The sequence below is a fragment of the Bos indicus x Bos taurus genome, chromosome 15 (genome assembly GCF_003369695.1).
Source record: "Bos indicus x Bos taurus breed Angus x Brahman F1 hybrid chromosome 15, Bos_hybrid_MaternalHap_v2.0, whole genome shotgun sequence".
NCBI lineage: Eukaryota > Metazoa > Chordata > Mammalia > Artiodactyla > Bovidae > Bos > Bos indicus x Bos taurus.
Window position 1 is genome coordinate 45,060,194 of NC_040090.1, and position 25,087 is coordinate 45,085,280.

At 37.4% G+C, this 25,087-nt stretch overlaps 1 protein-coding gene across 7 annotated transcripts in view; it reads right to left on the reverse strand.

The window, feature by feature from the left end:
* Positions 1–25,087, reverse strand: part of BTBD10 (BTB domain containing 10) — a 75,286-nt gene that overhangs the window by 43,734 nt on the left and 6,465 nt on the right. The window contains exons 2-3 of one of the 7 annotated variants that reach the window (XM_027563331.1): positions 9,829–9,904; positions 6,089–6,245 (exon numbers count right to left, since the gene is read on the reverse strand). The exons of 1 other annotated variant lie outside the window; for it this stretch is intronic. In XM_027563331.1, the coding sequence (XP_027419132.1) occupies positions 6,089–6,189 (101 nt within the window). In that variant the 5' untranslated portion in view covers positions 6,190–6,245; positions 9,829–9,904. Of the gene's footprint in view, positions 1–1,159; positions 1,394–6,088; positions 6,246–9,828; positions 9,908–25,087 lie in introns of those variants that run through there. 5 more of the 7 variants (XM_027563335.1, XM_027563336.1, XM_027563333.1 and 2 more) reach the window with 5 other exon arrangements.

The window sequence follows — 25,087 nt, forward strand, 5'->3', positions numbered from 1 at the left end:
ATTACTCTTATAATAACACAGGCATTATCTTTTTAAAAATCAGCCAAACTAGAGAAAAAAATATTCTATAAAGTGTATGACAAAAAACTCTAACATGAGACTTCTGCCTTTATAACTTTATACTTAAGCAAGCTTAGAAAAACATTTCTGGACACCAAACCAGAGAGGAAAAAAAAAAAAAGGCCGAAACAAGGTACCTCCAGTTAGTCTAACTAAACAAACAAGTTGTAACAATCGTTCACACTTTCAGAAATTAAATGGGGAAAGTCACAAGAAGGTCCTCACATTTCAAGTAAAAGAATGTTACAAACTACTTAATAACATTTAAAATAATTTTAAAATGTTGTATATCCCCCCAAATCCCTACAAAATGAAGACTCAGTAGGATAGGGATAATGAAGACAAAAGGAAAAATACCATTAATCAAATTATTTTAAATTGTGCCAAAATTTCCTAATAAAGTAAGCAATGTCACCTGTAAAGACTTAAAATCTTATAGGAAGAATAATTGTCTTTATTTAGGAATGTTTTTCTCATTGAAAATCAAATTGCATTATTCTGAAAACTTATCTGATTTACTCTTTCAATGGCAGTATCTAGATCATCTACTCAGAGTCCGTGTTCTAAAAGACTAGAGAAAAAAGTCATCTTCACCAGTTAAAACTTTATCATTCAAATACATTCAGTTCTGTAAAATATATATAAAATGGATCAACTAATCCTTAATTCACCCAAAAGTAAAACTACATTCATCTTCTTCTTTAGGAAATTATTTCAATTATTTCATTTATCTTGAATTTCATTTTCAAATATATAAAAAATATTATTTTAAAATTAGCTTTTCCTTAAATAAAATTTTGTATGACATTCATAAGAAACAAGATCAAACATAATGCATTCTCAAGTTAAATGATGATTCTACTAAGACTTTAAATGAAATAGGAAACAAAGCCTCAAATCCATGAAAATAATAAAAACACACACTATTTTAAATAACGTGCCATTAAACTGACAATCAAGACATATGATCTTTAACATTCAAAAACATAAATGATCATAATGAAACAAAAGCCAAACATATCTCTCTCCACCTCTCTCATATTTATAAGTCTATAGAATTATAACCCAGCATATTATCATGTAATAAATGAATACACACCTTACTTTAGTATATGCCAAGGCAGACACACAAAAACAAGAAAAAAATTTTGAAATCAGAGTATAAAGGGACTCTGCTTTTTCAAACAATGCAGCACTGAAAGCCAGGTCAGCATCCTTGGGCATTACTAGGAAACTTTAGCACATCTGATATTTCCATCATCTTCAGAATTCCTCTGAACAATGAAAAAATTTCCCAGTCCCCTACCTCACCTATCTACAGACTTCCTTTAGCTTTCCTCCCTCTACTGTGTAATAATGCTATTGCAGTTATTTTGGCCTTAAATATTCAGAGATACAACCCCCGCTTTGTATTAATTCAGTTCATTTTCTCACAGACACTGACTCAGCCGTGGGTTGTGCAGCACTGACGTTTCTAACCAAACAGCATCGTGTGAGCTGTGATCATCCCATTTCTCCATCTCTGTGCAGTGATTGGATATTGTAATTGATAGACAGGATGAAGAAAACTCAGGAGATGAGGGTTAGTGATATGTAGATATGTTGCCAAATACCATCTGTAAAGCTAATTCTAGCTCTGCCAGCTTGCCAGGTTTTAAAAAACTAGGATGCAGCTAACTTTCTTTTTTCCTTTCAATATTTTATTGTGTACCTTTTCTGGGCAATAAAGCTTCTCTTTGAAACCAGAGAGAAAATATTATCTGTACTTAAAGGACTCACTAAAAGAACTACTCTTTAAAGCAACCCAACTTTTCCATTTCTAAACTGCTGCTAGGACTAAAGAGCAACTTAAAAAGGAAACTGGAAAGCTCAGTCTTCATGCAGAAGAAAGGAGCATGCGTACTTCTATGTGGGAATGAACCCTTGCGGCAAAGTCTGATATTGAATGTATGATGCATTTATCTTTAGTAACCTGAGCAGACTGCAGATCTGAGTTTTAAATAGCTGTATTCGACCCAATTCAAATATGCAAGAGCTTTTAGCATGTTGTCACTCTAGGGCATTTTAACATTAGTTATATAGAAAAGGTGCTCTTTCTTTTTCCTTTTTAAATAGCAAAAACTCTTCTAATTTATAATTTAAAGAAAGGTGTCACAATTCAGGCCAAATAAACTTCAACTGAAATAATCTTTAACTTCTCAGCAAGCTACCAAACTCCTCAATATAAGTAATAACTATACAACTACTAGTCAGAAAGAAAAGTTGAGTAATTTTTCAACTAATTTATTTGTATGCACCTGCAGAGGAATCATAGGGACCCTGAATTTCATCCATGTCCAGATCAGCTTCCCTGTCTTGTCTTTTATATCAGTGTTATACCTATGAAATCTACATTCAAAGAAACTTCACAAAAGAAAAGTATTATGTAGTTAGTTAGTTCAGTCGCTCAGTCGTGTCTGACTCTTTGCGACCCCATGAATCGCAGCACACCAGGCCTCCCTGTCCATCACCAACTCCTGGAGTTCACTCAGACTCACGTCCATCGAGTCAGTGATGCCATCCAGCCATCTCATCCTCTGTTGTCCCCTTCTCCTCCTGCCCCCAATCTCTCCCAGCATAAGAGTCTTTTCCAATGAGTCAACTCTTTGTATGAGGTGGCCAAAGTACAGGAGTATTGTTAGGTATTATTAATTGTATTAGGTAAAAGAGAAATCATAATTCGATATTCACCAAACCCTCAAACCTCCAACATAAGCATATGAATATAGTAATTACTATTGCTACTTCTATAATTCAAGAAATGTATTTTTATCCTTGCCAGTTAGGAAAAGAAGAGGAAAAAAAAAAAAAATCAAAGGAAAAGGATTTCAGAAAGCAGGCTATTCCAATATGTGAAAAGATAACTTTTTAGAAAAACTGCAAAAACTGAATCAATAAATATGCTTATTTCTTTATTGTTAAAGTCTAAGTGTTTTTAGTTCCAAAATTCACATACTGATACGATATTTGTAGGTGAGGTAATTAGCTCATGAGGGAAGAGCACTCATGAATGGGACTAATACCTTTACAAAAGAGATCCCAGAAAGATCCCTAGTCCCTTCTACACCATGTGAGAACACAGGGGGAAAAAAAAAGTCTGTCTGAAGCAGAGGCAAGCCCTTACCAGACACCAAATGTGCCAGCGTTTTGATTTTGGACGTCCTAGCCTCCAGAACTATGTGAAACAAATTTCTGCTGTTTATAATATAGCCACCCAGTTTATGGTATTCTGTTACAGCAGCCCTAACACACTGAGCCATTTAGTTTTTGTAGATTTAAATCCCCAATTCTGTTTGAGGTGGCAATGTGAGCACTTATATTTCTCAGTCTCCATGATCTAGAGATGACCATATGACATAGTTCTAGCCAATAATTTATAAGCAGATGCCTGCTAGAAATTTTTGAGAAATTTAATTTCCTGATATAAATGAAACCTCTTTCCCATTATCCCTGTCTCCATTCCTCCTTGTCTGGAGGCTGGACATGATGGCTGGAACTGTATAGTAAGCCATTTTGTGATCATGAGGAAACAACAAGAGAAAAATCAAAGATCTTTGACCTTAATATCCTTAAGGATACTAGGTCACTAAGTCTACATCAGGTGATGCCTCCCTGTGGACTTTTGTGTACAAAAAAAAAACACCCTAACTTAAGCCAGTGTTTACTCTGGCTTTTACTCAAATATCCCTAAATAAAATACACAAGATTCAAAAAAAAAAGGATGCAAAAATATGTAGGACAGATGAAACAAAATTAGCCATGAAATGATAACTTGAAGCTGGGGAATGAGTACATAGGGGTTCATTATAACTGTTTTCTCTTATATGTATTTTAAATGCACCAAAATAAGTTACTGAAAATTTTTAAAAATAAAAAGAATAAGCAGCTTGTTCATAAATTCCAGCTTTGTAATCTACAAGTTGGGTAGTCTTAGACAAGTTTGTTAACCTCATTTTTTCTATCTGTTAATTGGAGACAATAATACTATTCATAGAGTTCAACCTTCAGATTTAGTCAAGGTAATTTCCAGAAGGTCCTTGGCAGGAATGCCCTCTATGTATCCAATTATCCAAGGGTTAGTTCAAGTCTCATTTTTACCTGCTCAGGTTGGTACTGATTTCTTCTCTGAACTCTTATTTTACTACAACTTACTACCACAATTTATTGCCCTCTTGTCCTCTAATTGTTCCATAACTGGATATTAAAGTCTTCCATGATGGTACTGTGATAAACTGCTGAATCTTTCCAGAACTGAGCACAGGTTCTCAACAATACTTGTACTATTAGTTTTTAATACTGCTTAATGAATTTACAATTAATTTTTAAAAACTACCACTTTAAAAAAGTCAAACTGAATTATTTTTTAAAGCATCCTAAGTTATATGTTTATAAGTACATAGGAACAAAAGCTCCCAAAAAGTAAACTGTTTTCCCATGGGCAGATTTTCCATGAATGAAGTTAAAATAAGATCAAGGATTTCCTCATCTTTCCATTAAAAAAAAATCAATAAATTTGTATTCACGTAAGCAACCAATATTATTGCAATCATATTTAAGAGCACTAGAAAGGTACTGATGTTATAGAAATCAGGAAGAGCTATATCTGTTACTGAAGTTAAATAACAGTAATTTTAAAACTACTGTTTTTAATAAATCTTTCCCACTGTTTTCACATTTGTTTTTTATAAAGCTAACAATAGCTTATTTTTACCTTGTCACCACTTAATATACAATACAGTCTTGTACATCAGAAAAATATTAAGAACTAGCAAGGATAAGTTGAAAATCACCTGAAAAACTGTATATAATATATCAGCTATAAATACAGCCCCACATTTAATGAGATAAAACAAGTATCTCTTTACCTCAAAGACAAAATAAATATCCATGTAAACAGGCTGCAGAAAGAAAACTAGAGCACCAACTGAAGGACACACACACAAAAAAAACAAACCAAAAAACACTCACACCATTGGTGTGAACTTTATAATTAAAATCAACTAAACATCTTCAACATCTTCATTTTAGACCTCACGACATTAGAAGCCCACAATAAAAAATACATCTTGTCAGGAAACTTGAATAGTACTCATCACTCTTATTTTCTAGCCATGTATATGGTTTAAAAGTAGCTGAATCATTTCTTTAAAATTACAAAAAGGATTTCAATATCACTGCATGTTTTATTCTTTAAGAAAGGTGGTATTAGTTACCCTAATCAAGAGAATTTTACATTCAAGTAAGTTAAATGCTCAATAATATCCCTCAAGTAAATATTCATAAAGCACAACTCTCTATGAAAACAATGTTTACATACCTGCATTATGTGAGGTTTATGATCCATTAACACCTTAAAATATCAGATCATAAAGTGTTCTAAATGAACTGTTTCTCATTCAGTCACACAGCACAAAAAGAAAGCTTTAAAAATAATATATAAAAGGGCTGAAACTTTTGAACTGAGTTTCACTTAATGCATCAAACTTTAATTGAACCAGGTGAGTTGCAGCAGATAGACTGATTTTACCACTAGGATCAGGATGATAACCCAAACACACACAGTTAAATATGTACAGAGGCAAAGACTGACAAAAGCCCATAAATTATCATATACAATATACTTAGAGCATAAAATAAATTCCTATTAGAGAGTTTTAAATACAAAGAATTAATCTATCTTGCCAGAGTTCCCAATTAAATTAACTATAGCATTGATTCATGGGGTCAACTAAGGATATTTTAACATTATTTAGAAACAGAAACAAAAATTCATAAAAATACAAATGAGAATTAAATAAACACAAATAAGAAAATTAAAAGGAAGATGTTTCCCTAAAAGCTATTTAAAGAGAAATGCAAATATTCATAGTATTTTGTAAATTGGTCCCCATCCTCTGACAGGCTTTGCCACAACCAAACACAGCTTGGTTCTTCATAAAAATCAATTTTAGCAGAGTTCTGATATGTGAAATACATATTTTCTACCTACCTTGAATGTTTATAAAGTTTACGAGGTCTACTATGCAATTTCCGATCCCAGTTCTCTGGATCACTGGAGTTACTGTCATAGGGATGAGGCCGTCCTGCCATCCCACTGCAAGCTTCCTCACACTACTGCTCTGAAAGCACACATGTAGACCCACAACCTACATAAGAGAGTAGTGTTGGCCTTTAAATCTATTCCATGCAGAATCAATAGTCACAGAATTGCATATATTTTCTGATATTATTGTGATTTTTTTAAGTGATTAACAGGATTATTAAACATCAGACACACAAAATGTCACAAATCAGATTCAAATAAACCTTACATCTCTTTAGGTACTTTTCATTTGATTATCTGATTAAATGTGTTATTCCTGTACAACATTTTAACAATATGCCATTTGTATTTAGCAAATATACTTAACTGCAATTTTAGTACCTTATGCCTCATGTTTCCAAACATTAATATAGAACCAAAAAGACAAAAACAGTCCCACAAAAGAATAATTCTTTTAGACAAAATTTCATTTGGAATACACTTCTTAATTACTTAAAGTTTACGATGCTTAACAAAACACCTAGTAAGCTGACAATGTTGTTATTTCTTAAACCAAGTTAAAGACCATGAATAAAAATTTAATATTTGTTCAAAACTAAAAGTATGTAAACATCCTAATGTTTCCTTACAGTGCAATTATCAAAAAACATTTTATCAATGATTCATGTATTTTATGCCTTTTCATATGTAAGGCTTATGACTGTTAGTGCTACTACAGTCATCTGAAATTATAAGAAAACTCATTTAACAATAGCTTTACAAAATACCTGAACTAAGTATATTCACTATCCAATTTAATCTTCACAATCAACTTACAAAAGTGGCATTATACGCCCCAAAACAGAAGAGAAAAGAGTTTAGTAACTTTGCCAAAGGTCACAATGCTGGTAAACGGCAAGATTCTAAAGAACAATGAGAATGTATAACTATACAGAATAAAGTCTTGATACTGAAAGATGGAAAAACGCTCAGACTGGAGTATTTTGTTTAAAAATAGTAGGTCAGATTTGACTCAAAGACTGCACAAATACCAAAAGAAAAAACAAATAAGGTTAAATAATTTGAAAAAAAGTCATATAAACTGGATTAGAATCCAGGTTTCCAGACACCCATTCCTGTATGCTTTGTATATACTTTTCTAAGTTGGATTTGACAGAGGAAGTGAGGAGGGAGTTATCCATAAAAGACAAAGGGATGAGAGGTAGTGGGATGGATGCCCACATTCTCCATCAAACAAAGGCAAAGGGAATCCAGAATTGGGGAAATACCGTACCTCACTGAATTGTATAGGTTATTCCAGTACAATTTCACCAAAAATGCCAAAGATAAACTCATGAAAAGTGTTAAGTCTATCGCTGCTGCTGCTGCTGCTGCTGCGTCACTTCAGTTGTGTCCGACTCTGTGTGACCCCAGAGACGGCAGCCCACCAGGCTCCCCCGTCCCTGGGATTCTCCAGGCAAGAACACTGGAGTGGGTTGCCATTTCCTTCTCCAATGCATGAAAATGAAAAGTCTATCTCAGAGCTAAATTAACTATTTTGCTATGTTTTAATTTTCTTCTGCATAGTTACCTAGTACTTTCTTTCTAAAACAATTGAAAAAACCTAATAATACATGAACATATTAATATAATAAATATGTAAATAAAAAGCTCAAACAGTGAAATAAAAATAGTAAAGGGGGAAGGAAGAAAATTATACAACAGCTAATTCAAATTCCTCAGCAAATGACACACAATTTGCTTAATACTTCTGGAAAAGAAAATGTTTCCTGAAAGATTGCTGAATGATTAAAAATCAGTCATATATTATATGAATATAAAAACCACAAAATTGTTACGAAAACAAAAAAGACTCATTTGATTTTTTAATCAGAAAAATTAAAATGTATTCATTAAATAAACTTTTTTAAACTTCAATTTGGTATTACAGTTAGGTATCTGTACTGAAAAGATGAAGCAAAAGAGAAATGTAAAAAAGAACAAATCAGATAAAAGAGAAATTCAGATAGGAAACAATGGCCACAGATCAAAAGAGACCCAAAAGGTAGAAAAGAATAGCAGGGAAAACTGATAAAGGGGGGAAAGAAAGATGTAGAGGCTTAGCACGATCTGTAGAATGAGATTTAGAGTTTTTTCTCCTTACTGGATGGATAGGTTTTCCTGGAAGCTATCTCAGCTATTAGCATTTCCTTCAAGGGGCACATTAGCTTCTAACCCTTAACTATCGAAGACACACCCTTCTGGAAACCCACTGAGTAAAGTAACAATAAGCCTGGATGTCTCTGGGGGGCCAGTGGTTAAGACTCCATGCTCCCAGTGCAGGGGAAAACTAAGATCCTACATCCCACATGGCAGAGCAAACAAACAAACAAAAAGAATAATCCTAAGCGGCTAGTCGAGGCTATGGTTTTTCCTGTGGTCATGTATGGATGTGAGAGTTGGACTGTAAAGAAGGCTGAGTGCCAAAGAATTGATGCTTTTGAACTGTGGTGTTGGAGAAGACTCTTGAGAGTCCCTTGGACTGCAAGGAGATCCAACCAGTCCATTCTGAAGGAGATCAGCCCTGGGATTTCTTTGGAAGGAATGATGCTGAAGCTGAAACTCCAGTACTTTGGTCACCTCATGCGAAGAGTTGACTCATTGGAAAAGACCCTGATGCTGGGAGGGATTGGGGGCAGGAGGAGAAGGGGACGACAGAGGATGAGATGGCTGGATGGCATCACCGACTCGATGGACGTGAGTCTGAGTGAACTCCGGGAGTTGGTGATGGACAAGGAGGCCTGGTGTGCTGCGAATCATGGGGTCGCAAAGAGGAGGACACGACTGAGCGACTGAAGTGAAGCCATGGGAGACACTGATTAAAAAATACAACCCCAAGGAATGAATAAGGTAAATTTTGACTCATATTTTCCACTATTTTATAGTGGGTAGCACGTATCTAGTAGCAAGAAAATATCAGTATGTATTCCTAATCAAGCCTACTGAAATTAACAACATGTATATTGCAGCCAGCCACAAGAAAGTAAAGAATGTTCAGATGAAGACTACTGAAAAAGTCAATTGAAAAATCATATTTACATTTCATTTGTTAATAAAACTTGAGTATTAGCATGTGAAGGATTTCACCCCCACTTCTCATTCCCAATAGTAAGGGTACAAACATATAAATGAAGATGGAAAAAAATATACCTGTGTTTGCCTACACATGTTAGCATATTTTTAAATACTACAGATTTAACTAGAAATAGATAAAAAAGCAAATGACATATTAATATTTTCAAATGCTAATCTTTTATATTTTAACCAATCTCTGTGCCATACTCAGTGAAGTTATATTTACCTTATTTCATTTATTCATTCATGCACTTACTGAACACCTAATATGCTAAGAAATTTACAGATGCTAAAGCAAGTTGGATATTGTTGTTGTTGTTTTCTTTTTTTTAATTTTATTTACTTTTGGCTCAGTAGTTGTGGTGCACAGGCCCATCTGCTTCGCCACATATGGGATCTTCCCAGACTAGGGACTGAACCCAAGGTCCCTGCATTGGCAGGAACACTCCCAACCACTGGACCACCAGGGAAGTCCTTTGGACGTTGTTCTTGTGCTCAAAAAGTTCACTGTAGTATGGGAAAAAAATACTCCACTAACAGCTCTATACCACTTACTCCTGTATCTCTCCTACCTGAGTAGTCTTGTGCCATCACCCCAATTCTTCAACCTCATTAAATCTTGGATGTTCTTTGGGATTCCATCTTCATCTGCTAGGTCCAGGAAGACAGCAGACAAAGAAATAAGAATCAAACCCTTGAAAACACCATGTTTTACACACAACATATACTGAATCAAAAATCCGGAAGTCATCCTTGACCTCTCCTTTCCTACCATCAAATCTAACGTTAAATTCTTCTTTTGACTCCTTCTTTCTCTTATGAATCATAAGGCTGTTGCCTTCATTTAAATCTTTAACATCTATCAATAAACCTCTTAGTTGACTTCTTTATCTCATTCAATTCCACATTTGCTCTGCTGTAATCACAATTATCTTTCTAAAAACTTTAAATGGCTCTTTATTTCCTGATCTAAATTCTTTACCATAAAAAGTTCTTTAAAATCTGACATTTGCATCCCCAATGTCTACTTCATATTAGGCAAAATAAAGATCTTGTTGGGATCTTGTAATCATCAAAAAATAATTACTAGGTTATTGGAAACAAATAGACAAAACAAATAGACAAAATGTAACAATTCGTTACTATTTTTAGGTATGACAGAAATAATGTAAACTCTAAATAATCTAGAAATAAACTGTACAGAGGATGGATCAACTGGGCCTATTGGTGAAGACATGCATTCAGGACACTGCCAAAAGTCAATTGTGGAAAAAAGTGATTCAATTGCTTCTCCTCTTGGATATTACTATCTTTAAAAAAAAAGGTTGTGGAGGGAACCAGAATCTTTACAACTACAGTATCATAAGTACTCCCTGGACACCACTTCCAGGCATTACTTGATGGCAATGACCCAGAGAAGAGTTTTAAAAAAAAAAATCATGATAGTATATGGATACAATTTATTCTGTCCTTACTATTATCAATGTGCTAGGAAGTTTATATACTTTCTCCTATTTAAAGCTCAAAACAACCCAATATTACTACCCTGTTTCATAGGTGAGGAAACGTTAGGGCTAAGATGTGAATCCCAGCCTAACTGAAAGCCCATGTTCTTTCCAACATAATAAGCGAAGTACACAGAAGTTCGTATATTTGCTCCTTATTGCTAACAGATGTAGCTTTTTAACGGCAGCCATCTTGTGGCTTTTCCCAAACTACTGAGATCTCACTCTAAATAGGGCACTACACAAGAGCTTTTCTGTTAAGTGAAATTGTTTTTATCTCTCAAATTTTGCAAACAAAGTAATTCAAGTGAGGTGTTTATTGGAGAGGAAGACCTTATAGAGAAAGAAACCAGTGAAGAGAACAAATCACACCGTGATACCAGAGGCAGTTACCAAGGACTGTCTTCAGCTGCACAGAAAGCCAAATATCCAGAGGTATAGTGGGAAAGACTGACCAAAAGGCAGTCAAGAAGGCACCTGAGCTAGTAAAATGTCCTAAGGTAACCTTTCCTATGGTGGAAAAGATCAAAAGGAGTGATACCCCACAGGGCAAATGAGTCATTTGAGATTGGCAGACTGAAAGAGCAAACACCTAAACACTGACATATTCAGAGGGGTCTAGAAGTAGGAACAATTTCGGAAGGGCCAGAAACTTGAGGGATCATTTGATGAGATTCCCTCTTATAGGCATAAAAGAGAGACTGTACCATCTTAAAGGCACAAAATACATAATATAGATGTAACTGTGAAAGAAAAAGAACAGGTGGAAAAACTTTTAAAAGAAAAGGAAACAGAGGGATGAAAAGGAACTTCCTGCAAACACAGCTGAGAGAAATGATCATGTAAGTCTCCTGCAAATAATTATTTAAACCTGGATAAAATTTTAATTGTTTTAAAGCATTTTTTGGAAAGTGTCCCAAAATACACAGTAGAAAAAGAAGAGTTTACTCATGAAAAACTCCAACTAGAAGGGAACAGAATCATGATATCAACTTTTAGTTTTTCTATTGAGGGCCCTTCCTATTTGCCAACAGATAAGGTGAAAGGGAAAGGGAAGTCGCTCAGTCGTGTCCAACTCTTCGTGACCCCATGGACTGCAGCCTACCAGGCTCCTCCGTCCATGGGATTTTCCAGGCAAGAGTACTGGAGTGGGGTGCCATCGCCTTCTCCAATAAGGTGAAGGCAGTCACAAAGCTCAAAGTGGTAGACAAAATAGTTCAGGGCTCGAAGTGCAGCTAGAAATTTAAGGTAGACTTACCAGGAATGGAAGAACCACAAGAGCATAAAAATCTGAGCATAAACTCTGCTCAGTTAAATTACACATGAATGGGAGGGTGGGGAGGAGACCCCAGGTAGTCTCTACGGTAGACCATAGAAGAATTGAAAGCTGCATGGCTTAAGATCTATATAAGTTTGACGCTTTTTAACCAAATGCATTCCCCAACCATACACAGCCCAAGCAGCAGGAAAGCTGAAGCCCTTACTGGCTTGGAGGTGTCAGAGGACAGAGATTACTACTGGCAGACAAAATAGGTATTAGGAGGAAATCCCCAGAAGTAGGGAACCACAGGGCAGGTGAGCTCCAAAATTTGACTATAAACTCTGCCCAAATTTTTGGCTGACCACCAAATTACACAGGTACAGAGAACCCTACCTTACCCTACTCCCCAGGAGACCAAACTGAAAAAACAAGTAGTTGAAAGAAAAGAACTGAGCACAGGTATCAGCTGCCTCACACAATGTGAGCTTCCCCAACGGTTCATCCGTAAAGAGTCTGCCTGCAGTGCAGGAGACATGGGTTCAGTCCCTGGGTTAGGAAGATCCCCTGGAGAAGGAAATGGAAACCCACACTCCAGTATTCTTGCCTGGAGAATCCAATGGACAGAGGAGCCTGGTGGGCTACAGTCCATGGGGTCACAAACAGTCAGGACACGACTGAGCCACTAACACTTTCCCTTTCACACTGCGTAGGAAACTAAGTTTGCAGATTGACTCCAGGCAAGTTAATGGTCCGCTAGAACCAAAAAACCCAACAATTTTCACAAAACACCAAAAATTTCAACCCAAAATTATGAGATTCAAAGAAACAAGACAGCAAAAAGGCAGTCAATAGAAACTGACTCCAAGTGTGTCTGAGGCAGGAGATAGTTGGGCCCCAGAGTAGGCATTTACAACTGACCTCTTGTTTACATTTCTAAGGGCAAGAGAAAGAAGGGCTTCAGGCTGGACACATACAACTAGCCTCCTGTTTACATTTTCTGAGACAGGAGACAGGTGGGCTCCAAGTTAGGCATTTATAATCAGCCTCCTGTTTGCCCTCCGAAATGAAAGCAACAACAGAAACAGGGTAAATAGCCAGGCTTTGTCTCCTGTGGATGACGCAAGATAACAATCATGGCAGGAATACAGAGGGCCTAAACCTTGTTTGAGTAAAGGATCAAAATGCCATATACTTCTGGAACACTCTTGGGTAAGGGAGACACTGCACATGCAGAAAGGCTCCTTGGGGGTCAAAAAGCGGGGAGGGGGCACCACCCCATAAAATCCATAATATGTGATGCTAAGACTGTCCCATAGGCCTTTGGGCTAAAATTCATTTGGAAAAAAGTTGCACGCGCGCATTGGGGAGGGTCCTAGGGCAAAGGCAGGTGTGAAAAAAGAAACCAGATAATTGGCCAAAGGCAAAGACCCAGAAGAATTGCCCTATATAAATGATGTAACCTCCTCTGTACTGCACTCATTAGGAAAGCGTGCACACTTTTTCTTTCCGGATGTGTCTCTCTGCCTTGTTTCTATCTTAACAGTTTCTGTGTGCTCTGCCATTTGTTGTTATGCTGTGTTTCTAATAATAAACCTTGTACCTGCAATTATGGTTTTGGCCTCTGTGAGAAATGTATTTTTCACTGGGAGCAAGAGCCAGGGAAAAATAGTTTCTAGCCTCTAGCCCTTGCGGGTGTGGTGGCTAGGACTCCTGGTTTTTATCCAGGCTACCCAGGTTCAATTTCTGGCCAGGAAATTAAGATCTTACTTCATGCCACTGCTCACTGCTGCCTCTCCAAGATCAGGTCTAGATGTAGGATTTAGCAAATAAAGAGTTTTCAAAGCATATATTATAAATAAATTTAAACAATTTAAGGAAAGTATATTCAAAGTACAGAATAAGAAAATGGCCTTGAGTGGCAGAAAGGTAAGCTTAATAGAGAAGTGAAAACAAAAAAGAAAAAAAAAAATTCAGCTCTAGCTGAAAAGAACTAAAATGAAAAAATCTAATAGATGGACACAACAGCAGATGGAACTACAAAAAATTCAGGTAACCTGAAAACAGAGCATCAGAAGTCACTCCACCCACAGAATAGAAAGATTAAATAAAAACAGCTCTGCAAACACAGATGAGACAGCATCTAATGATATAGCACAGAAGTAACTGGAGTCTCTACTAAGATACTCAACAAAATGGAATCTCAAAAGCACTATGGTAAGTGAAAAAAGCAAGACTTACAGCTTCTATACCATATGATTTCATTTATATAACACAGAAAGACAAAACTGTAGGGATTACAGATAAAACAGCCCGAGGTTAGAGTTGAGGGAACTACAGAGGGATAGCACAAAGTAATTCTGGGGGTGATGGAACTATTCTGTATCTGAATTGTGGTGGTGGCAGTTACACAATTGTATGCCTTTGTCAAAACTCCTAAGAACTGCACACCAGAATTTTATTGTATGTAAATTTAAAAAGAAAAAAACAGCAGGAGAGATGTTTAACTAATGCAAGTATCAAATATATTAGCATGACATAATTAAGCTGCTTTCTGATCAAAACCCCCACATCATACTGCCTCTCTTACCATCCTCCCACTGCCATGGAAGACACATACAAATTTTCGATCATAAACACTGGTGAGAATTTTTCTACTTCTGCCACAATAATAAATGACTTACAGAAAAGGTTTTAGAATCAGATAAAACTAAGTTATATGACTTGGTACCAGCTTCTTAACCTCTAAGACCTCAACTTCTTTAAATGTGAAATGATGAAAATACAATTCTCATTACCATCATTTTATCTATTACTAACATAACTGCCAATCAAATTATTATAAAGAATAAATGAGACAGGACACCTTATATAGTAACACAGTCCTGGGTACCTTGCTGAATTTCTCTTGTAGACTACCTATTACAAATTTTGCATAATATTTCATTAGTTCATTCATGACTTTCTATTTGCCTTTTGAGATCACTGGAAACGAGAATTCCCAGACAGCTGCTAAGCATTTATTGAGCATCAGTAATGTGCTAGATGGTTGGAATAAAAAGAGGAATATGATATCATAGTTGGTAACAGTTTAGGAGCTAAATCAAAACCTTACATTGTTCCTATAGTAACTCTGATGTAAAACAAATATTTCACTCTTAGCTTAAAAAAGCACATTGCAATCTCTGGAAGAATAGACCAATTACCCTAGTTTCTAACCTCTGTGAAAACTCCTTCAGTTATTTTTAATCAGAATATTCTTGCTGTATCCAAGAAGCTTAAAATTTTTTAATTTTTTCTCTCAATGAGATGTAACAGCCTCCTTGCTACATAACAAATTATCACAAATCCAGTGGCTTACAACACCATCTTAGCTTCTGTGGATTAGGAATCCAGTATAGTTTAGCGGGGTCTCCTACAAGGCTACAACCCAAGGTGTCAACTATAACTAAATTTTCATTAGGAGGTTCAACGGGGGAATGATCCACTTCCAAGGCTACTGAGATTGTAACAAATTGATTTCCTTATGGCATGAAGATTCAAAGCCAGTGATGCAGAGATAGGAAGTCTGCTAGTAAAATGGAGTCTTATGTAACAATTAGGGAAGTAACTTTACATTCAGTTCAGTCTCTCAGTCACGTCCAACTCTTTGCAAACCCAGGGACTGCAGCACACCAGGCTTCCCTGTCCATCACCAACTCCCAGAGCTTACTCAAACTCATGTCCATTGAGTCAGTGATTAGATTACCTTTAGCATATTCTTTTGGTTCAGTTCAGTTCAGTTCAGCCACTCAGTCATGTATGACTCTCTGCGACCCCATGAGCCGCAGCACACCAGGCCTCCCTGTCTATGACCAACTCCCAGAGTTCACCCAAACTCACGTCCATTGAGTCGGTGATGTCATCCAGCCATCTCATCCTCTGTCATCCCCTTCTCCTCCTGCCCCCAATCCCTCCCAGCATCAGAGTCTTTTCCAATGAGTCAAACTCTTCACATGAGGTGGCCAAAGTACTGGAGTTTCAGCTTTAGCATCATTCCTTCCAGAGAACACCCAGGACTGATCTCCTTTAGAATGAATGGACTGGTTGGGTCTCCTTGCAGTCCAAGGGACTCTCAAGAGTCTTCTCCAACAGCACAGTTCAAATTCATCAATTCTTCGGCGCTCAGCTTTCTTCACAGTCCAACTCTCACATCCATACATGACCACAGGAAAAACCATAGCCTTGACTAGACAGACCTTTGTTGGCAAAGTAATGTCTCTGGTTTTTAATATGTTGTCTAGGTTGGTCATAACTTTCCTTCCAAGGAGTAAGCATCTTTTAATTTCATGGCTGCAATCACCATCTGCAGTGATTTTGGAGCCCCCAAAAATAAAGTCTGACACTGTTTCCACTGTTTCCCCATCTATTCTGCTCTCTCTTTAGGGAAGGGGATTATACAAAGGCACAAACACCAGGAGACAGGGTTCATGGAACTACCTTAGGGTCTGTCACCATAATGTCCAACACATTCTACCTTAATATAACACTAAAAGTGTGCTCAGCACTTGTTCTAATTACACATGTGTGTGTGCAAAGTTGTGTCCAACTCTTTGTGACCTCCAGGGAATTTTCCAGGCAAGAATACTGGAGTGGCTTGCCAATGCCCATGCCAAGGGATGTTCCAAACCCAGGGATTGAACCCATGTCTCTGGAGCCTCCTGCATTGGCAAGCAGATTCTTTACCACTGAGCCACCTGGGAAGCCCTCTAATTATACATACCTACCACTTTTGGCTGTGACAAATAGTGCTGTGAGGTCAAGGAGATAAAAGAAATGTATGTGCTTTGTCTGTACGTGTGTTAGTATAGTGCTAACTATAATACTTTTCAGTCCTGAATATTCATTGGAAGAACTAATGCTGAAGCTGAAGCTCCAATACTCTGGCTACCTGATGCAAAGAACTGACTCACTGGAAAAGACCATGATGCTGGGACTGATTGAAGGCAGGAGGAGAAGGTGACAACAGAGGATGAGATGGTTGGATGGCATCACCAACGTGATGGACATGAGTTTGAGCAAGCTCCAGGAGTGGGTGATGGACAGGGAGGCCTGGCGTGCTGCAGTCCATGGGGTCACAAAGAGTTGGACACAACTGAGCAACTGAACTATAATATCACTATACTAACACAAAACACATTTTTTTATCTCCTTGACTTCACAGCATTATTTATCATAACAAAAACCTAGAATTGATCTAAATGTCCATCAGAAATGAACTAGTTAAAAATCTGCACAATATCATGAAGCCAGTAAAAATGAGATAGGTACTGATAAGAAAAATACTCCAAGATATAATGGTATACTAAAAGGCACAGAACAGTGCTTCCCTGGTGGCTCAGTGGTAAAGAATCCATCTGCAGTTATAAAGGACACGGGTTCAATCCGTGGACCCCATGGTCCAGGAAGATTCCACATGCCACGGGACAACTAAGCCAGTGCACCACGACTATTGAGCCTGTACTCTATAGAGTCCATGAGCCATAATTACTGAGCTCAAGTGTCCTAGAGCCCATGTTCTGCAACAAGAGAAACCACTGGAATAAGAAGTCCATGCAGCACAACTAGAGAAAGCCCACGTGCAACAATGAAGACCCAACGTAGTCATAAATAAAATAAATCTTTAAAAAAGTCCTTTTAAAAATAAATAAAATAAAAAGCATGGTACAGCTACATATTGTGTACTTCAATACAGCCTTAAAATATGTATACAAACACTCACTCATGTTTTTATATTTTTTAAATGTCTAGCAGTATCACATAAAACTTATGATCAGTTGCCTCTGAGGAAAGGAGAAGTGAGACTTAGTGACTCGCATGGTAGAGATCTGTCTGCAATGCAGGAGACCCAGGTTTAATCCCTGGGTCGGGATGTTCCCTGGAAAAGGAAATGGCTACCCATTCCAGTATTCCTGGAGAATTCCATGGACAGAGGGGCCTGACAGGCTACGCTTCATGGGGTCACAAAGCGTCAGACACGACTGAGCAACTAACACTTTGCTTTTCATTGTACTTCTTAACACTATTTGACAATACCACACATTGTTTTCAAAACTGGGGAAGGGGGGATTAAGTATTTGGAGATGGCTTTGTTACAGAAATTTTCTTGTTTAATTTTACTGTTTCCTTATAATTCTGTTTTTGTTTCTGACTGCTTAAAAATGGTTGATACATATTGCAGGGGAGGAAAAATCTTTTTCCCCTACCCTTCCTAAGTTTTCTGGGAGCCCTGTAACAAGACAAATTAACAAGAGAAAAGCATACAAATTTATTTAATATAAGTTTTACTGGGTTGGCCAGAAGGTTCATCTGTTTGTTTTCTGTACGATCTTACAAAAAACCCAAACAAACTTTTTGGCCAACCCAATACTTGACACTGAAGCCTTCATAAGGAAATGAACACCTGGAGAAACAATTAAACCTGAGTGTTCTCATGTCAAGTTTAATGAAAAGCAGAAAATCGTGGAAAGATACAACAGGACAAAGAGGATGAGCTGAGTACAGTGAACTTACTAGTATTAGCTGTTGTTCAGATTTCTATGTTCCTTCACCTTTGGAGCTAAAGATGCTCCTTTCCTCTGGGCATAGGCAAGAAACTTCTCATAAGGACTTTATAACCTGCTTTAGAGGCAGGTCGGAAAGCTCCTCCAGCATATGCTGTTGTTCTAATTCCTTCTGCTTAAAATATTCCACATATAAAGGTTCCATACTTTGGGGTAGTATGTTCTAAACCCCATCATTATGCATTGGTAGAATATATTTCTGCCACGTCTTCCCTTAAACTGTAAGACTCCTTGAAGGCAAGAACAAAGTATGACTCATATTTGTGTTCCCACAGCTTAGTACATGTTGTATGTAAGCTTTTACAAAATATTTTAATGAATAAAATTGAGATAAAAGGAAACTAAAGGGCTTTTCATTTAACACAATCCACTACTATGAAGATTTACAGGGAGTCTTTAACTTAGTTTGGGCTTCCCTGAGAGCTCAGTTGGTAAATAATCCGCCTGCAATGCAGGAGACCCCGGTCTGATTCCTGGGTCGGGAAGATCTGCTGGGGAAGCAATAGGCTACAATATTCTTGGGCTCTGGAGAAGGAAATGACAACCCACTCTAGTATCCTTGCCTGGAAAATCTCATGGACTGAGGACGGAGGAGCCTGGTGGGCTGCAGTCCATTGGGTCACAAAGAATCGGGCACAACTGAGTGACTAACACTTACTTACTTATTCTTGGGCTTCCCTTGTGGCTCAGCTGGTAAAGAATCCGCCTGCAATGCGGGAGACCTGGGTTCAATCCCTGGGTTGGGAAGATCCCCTGGAGAAGGGGAAGGCTACCCACTCCAGTATTCTGGCCTGGAGAATTCCATGGACTGTATGGAATTCCATGGGGTCGCAAAGAGTCAGACATGACTGAGTGACTTTCACTTTAACTTAGTTTAACTTAGTTGCTTATCTTTGAAAAGAACTGTATTGTACAATCATACCCACCAATCATGCAAATCATACCCACCACTCTTGCCAATTTTACCCTCAAATGAGCAAAAACTACCTGATGCCAATACTCACTTTTAGGAACTATACACTAAGAAAGTGGTGTTAGAGGACGGAACACAACAAACATTCCTGTAAACATTTTTAAAGATATTATTAAATGACCCCTAATATTCCCCAAATGATTCCTCAAAGCTGCCTGTCTAAATCTTACAGAAGCACTTTCAATTGTCAAGACTTGCATTCTTTTTTAATTTGATACAATTAAAATAAAGCAAGTAAATAAAACTGAGAATTTTATTTGGGTACTTTTACACTAGATTATATCTGACTAAATTTTATGTAAATAGTTTCAGGACATCAAATTCAATTGACTTACGTTTTCATTCAAAATCTATTCATTGAGTACTCAGTATCTTTCCTGGCATTTGCTAACCGCTAGGGATACCCTAACAAACAGATTTAATAAAATTGCATGAATTTTCCATTAAAAGTAGGGTACTTTGTCTATTTGAAAGACTTCTTTATCAAATCCACCAAAATGTAAGACTTCCAAAGTCAGCTCATATTCACTCCTTGAACTTCCAGAGGGGACCTGCAGATTAAAATCTCTGAGTTAATTGATTTTATCACTTTTATAGAATTTCTATTGAAATTTTGCTAATTTCTTGTTTAAGACATTAACACTTCAAGAACCATTTATTATCCCATCTTTAACAGCTCAATCAATGGTTGAAAAATCTTTCTCTTATTAACATTATAATGAACTAGATGCTGTTTACAGTGCTAAATTCTTAAAACTCACTGAAAGGCATATATGATTTTTTTAAATTTTCTAAAAAAAGTATCAATGTTTTATTTTCTATGTGTATGTCCCTATTTTTCCTTTTCTTCTATGACTAAATAGCATTGCCTTCAAAACCAGAAACATCTCAGTTGAAGCAAATCACCTTGACATAAAATTTAATATAGGCAAATCTCCAATAAGCTGATGAAGTGCCTAAATCAAAAGAGATTATATTCAACTCCTTAGGAACCCTTTAAACAAAGGCAGACTCCAGCAATGTTCTATTTTTTCCTCCATGATCCTTTAAACAAAGTCAAACTTTTAAACAAGGTCTTCTTTTTCCCCTCTGAGAAGTTTTAAAAATAAGTTACATGATATTTTTCATATAACTTTTACTATGCTGTTGCATTTTGACCCATTCATTATCCCATTACCTTCCATTCCTTTCAGATGTTTGCTTATTTAACTGCCCTCAATTGAACAAGACAGAAAAGGCCTTAAGCATGATTCAAGCTCTCGACTGCAGTGTTGCCCAACAGAACTTTGTGTGATAATGAAAATGTTCTGTCTGCACTGTCCAAAAAGTAGCCACTAGCCACATGTGGCTATAAAACACTTGAAATGTACAACCAATGAAATTAACTTTTAATTTTCATTTTAATTCATTTAAATTTGAATAGCAATATGTGGCTGAGCTAAGAACCAAAGAATTGATGCTTTTGAACTGTGGTGTTGGAGAAGACTCTTGAGAGTCCCTTGGACTGCAAGGAGATCCAACCAGTCAATCCTAAAGGAAATCAGTCCTGAATATTCATTGGAAGGACTGATGCTGAAGCTGAAACTCCAATACTTTGGCCACCTGGTGCAAAGAACTGACTCATTGGAAGACTGATGCTGGGAAAGACTGAAGGCAGGAGGAGAAGGGGAAGACAGAGGATGAGATGGTTGGATGGCATCACCGACTCAATGGACATGAGTTTGAATAAGCTCCAGGAGTTGGTGATGGACAGGGAAGCCTGGCGTGCTGCAGTCCATGGGGTCACAAACAGTTGGACACGAATGAGCAACTGAACTAAACTAATGTGGCTGTAACTACCATCTATGCTAGAATAATAAGCAATGACCAGTAAGTACCAGAATGGGTTCCTGAATAATATGATCAGTTATGCACCTGAAATACTTCCTTAGGTATCTGAGCTTTAAAATTTACTTTTAATGTAGTCAACAGAGATGATTTTTAAAATGTCATGCCATTTTTCTCTATAGTATATTCTCTTTACCCTTTTCTCTACTCTTCCATCTGGCATTCACATTACAGAAAATAGAGGAGATGGCCAAGATGATGGAGTAAGAAGACCTTGAACTCATCTCCATCCACAGACACATCAAAACTACTATTTACAGAGAACTATCTAAAGGAACAACTTGAAGATTAGATTGCTGCAGGAAACTTGCTGCAGAAAAGATTTTCCTCAGCTAAAGACATAAAGGAACCACATGAGAAAGGTAGGAAGGGTGGAAACACTGTATTGTCAGGACCCTCATCACTTGCTTAGCAACCCACAAATAGGAAAAATATCACAACTGGTCATCCCCAAGGAAAAGGGTTCAAGCCCCACATTAGGCTTCCCAATCCATGGGGTCGTGCACCAGGAAACAAGTCCCCAGAATGTCTAGCTTTGAAAACAGGAAAGCTTATGTTTGGGAGCCTGAGAGGCGGGGAGGGGGCGTTAGGAAACTGAGATTCTGCTCTTCAAGGGAGCACACAAAATCTCAACATGCTCCAAGTCCCAAGCAGAGGCAACAGTGTGAAAGGAACTTGGACAAGACCCATTTGCTGATCTTAGTGAGCCTCCCAGAGAGACAGGAGGCAAACGGGACACTCCTTGGGGGAGAAAATGATGGCAACAGCCATTTGGGGGAGCTTGTCCTACCATGCTAATGCTAGTATGGGCAATCTCCATTCTGGAATGTTCCCTCTAGTCTATTAGTGCCAGGGACCCAATATAACCCTCCAATGAGCCAGCAGCAGCCCTGTGCCCACTAGGCCCTGCAAAGAGCCATACAAGAAGCCTATTCTGCCCTCCAGGAAGCTTGCAGTCACCACATAAGGCACAGCTAACTGGACAGAGGACAGTACTGCCTAGGAGCACACTCATAGTACTCAGCCCCAGAACAATATAACGGTTCACGCAACTCACATAAAAGGCACCTTTAGAGCACACAGCTCTGGTAACCAGAGTGGAGTGTGCTGCTGGACCCCAAAGGACATCTCCTACATGAGGCCACTTCAAGATAAGGAAACATAAATAACCCACCTAAGATATTGAAAGAAATACAAAGATTTGGCCAAATAAGGAGATAGAGGACCATATTCCAAATGAATGAATGAGACATAATCTGAGAAAAATAACTAAATGAAGAAACGTAATCTACCTGCAAAAAAAGTTCGAGGTAGTGATCATAAAGATACTCAACAAACTCAGAAGAATGAATAAACACGGTGAGAAGTTTAACAGCTAGAAATACAAAGAACAACAAAGGATATGGAATAAGTGAAATAAAAAATACAGTGAAACCAATCAGCAATCTGGAAGACAGAGTACTGTAAATCACCTGAGCTGAACAGAAAAAAGAATGGAAAATTTTCAAATGAGGATATAGTTTAAGAAACCTCTGGGACAACATCAAGCATACTAACATTATAGGGGTCCCAGAAGGAGAAGACAGAGTGAGAAAGCGAACAGAGAACTTACTTGAAGACATCATAGCTGAAAACTTCCCTAACCCAGGAAAAGAAAAAACATTCAGGTTCAGGAAGCATGGAACGTCCACTCCAGGTAAGAACACTGGAGTGGGTTGCCATTTCCTTCTCCATGGGATCTTCCTAACCCAAAGATCAAACGCAGGTCTCCCACATTGCAGGCAGAGTTTTTATGGTCTGAACCACCAGGAAGAGCACAGGAGCATATATATGGGTCTTTTTTTTTTTTAATCACACCAAAACAAATTATAATTAAAATGGCAAAAGTTAAAGATAAGAGAATCTTAAAAGCAGTGAAAGAAAAGCTAACTAGTACACACAAGGAACTCCCGAAAGACCATCAGCTGACTTTTCTGAAGAAGCTGCAGACCACAGGGGAGTGGCATGACATATTCAAAGTGAAGAAAGAAAAAAACCTACAACCAAGAATACTCTACCCAACAAGGTTATTGTTCAGATTTGAAGGGGAAACAGACTTTCAGCAAAACCTAAAAGAGGTCAGCATCACTCACTAAATCAGCTTTACAAGAATGTTGAAAGAACTTCTATAAGTAGAAAAGAAAGGTCCACTGCTAGAAATATGAAAATTATGAAAGAAAAAAACAACTTGTAAAGGTAAACATACAGTAAAGGTAATAGATCAACCATTATAACCCACTCCAGTACTCTTGCCTGGAAAATCCCATGGACGGAGGAGCCTGGTAGGCTGCAGTCCATGGAGTCACTAAGAGTCAGACATGACTGAGTGACTTCACTTTCACTTTTCACTTTCATGCACTGGAGAAGGAAATGGCAACCCACTCCGGTGTTCCTGCCTGGAGAATCCCAGGGACAGAGGAGCCTGGTAGGCTGCCGTCTCTGGGGTCGCACAGAGTCAGACACAACTGAAGTGACTTAGCAGCAGCAACCATTATAAAGTAGCAGGAAGGCTAAAGACAAAGGCAATAAAATAATGCGTGGCCACAATAAATACAAAGAGATTTTAAATATGATGTCAAAAATAATAAATATGTATGGATAAAAATGTAGAGTGGTTAGAATTTGTTCAAAATTAAGAGATCTATCAATTTAAAACAACCATATATGTGTGTATACATATATTTATTAACCTCATCATAACCACAAATCAAAACTCTGTAATAGATACATACACAAAAAAAGAGAAAGAAATTCAAGTATAACACTAAAGACAGTCATCATATCACAAGGGAAGATAACAAAAGAACTACAAATAACTACAAAAGCAATCAGCAAATAATTTAAATGGCAAAGTATAAACCTATCAATAATTAATGTAAATGGACTAAATGCTCCAATGAAAAGAGAGTGGCTGAATAGATTAAAAAAAAAAAAAGACCCATATATATGCTCCTATGCTCTTTCCTGGTGGCTCAGACTGTAAAGAGTCTGCCTGCAATGCGGGAGACCTGGGTTAGATCCCTGAATCAGAAAGATCCCATGAAGAAGGAAATAGCAACCCATTCCAGTACTCTTACCTGGAGAATCCCCATGGATGGAGGAGCCTGGCAGGCTACAGTCCATGGGGTCGCAAAGATTCAGACACAACTGAGAGACTAACACTTTCACTTTATAAGCTCACATAAGAAAGTCACTTCAGATTTAAAGATATACACAAAATGAAATGAGGGGGTAGGAAAAGGTATTCCATGTAAGTGGAAATGAAAAGAAAGCTGGTATACCAATACTTATATCAGACAGACTTTAGAACAAAGACTGTGACAAAAGAAGGCCATTACATAATGATAAAGGAATCAATCCAATAAGAAGATATAAACAATTATAAATATACATGCATTCAACGTAGGAGCACCTAAATATATAAGACATATTAACAATCATAAAGGGAGAAACTGATAGTAATACAGTAACTGCAGCAAACTTTAAAACCCAACTTATGTCAATGGACAGATCATCCAGATGGAAAATCAATAACGAAACACTGGCCTTATATAATACATTAGAGCA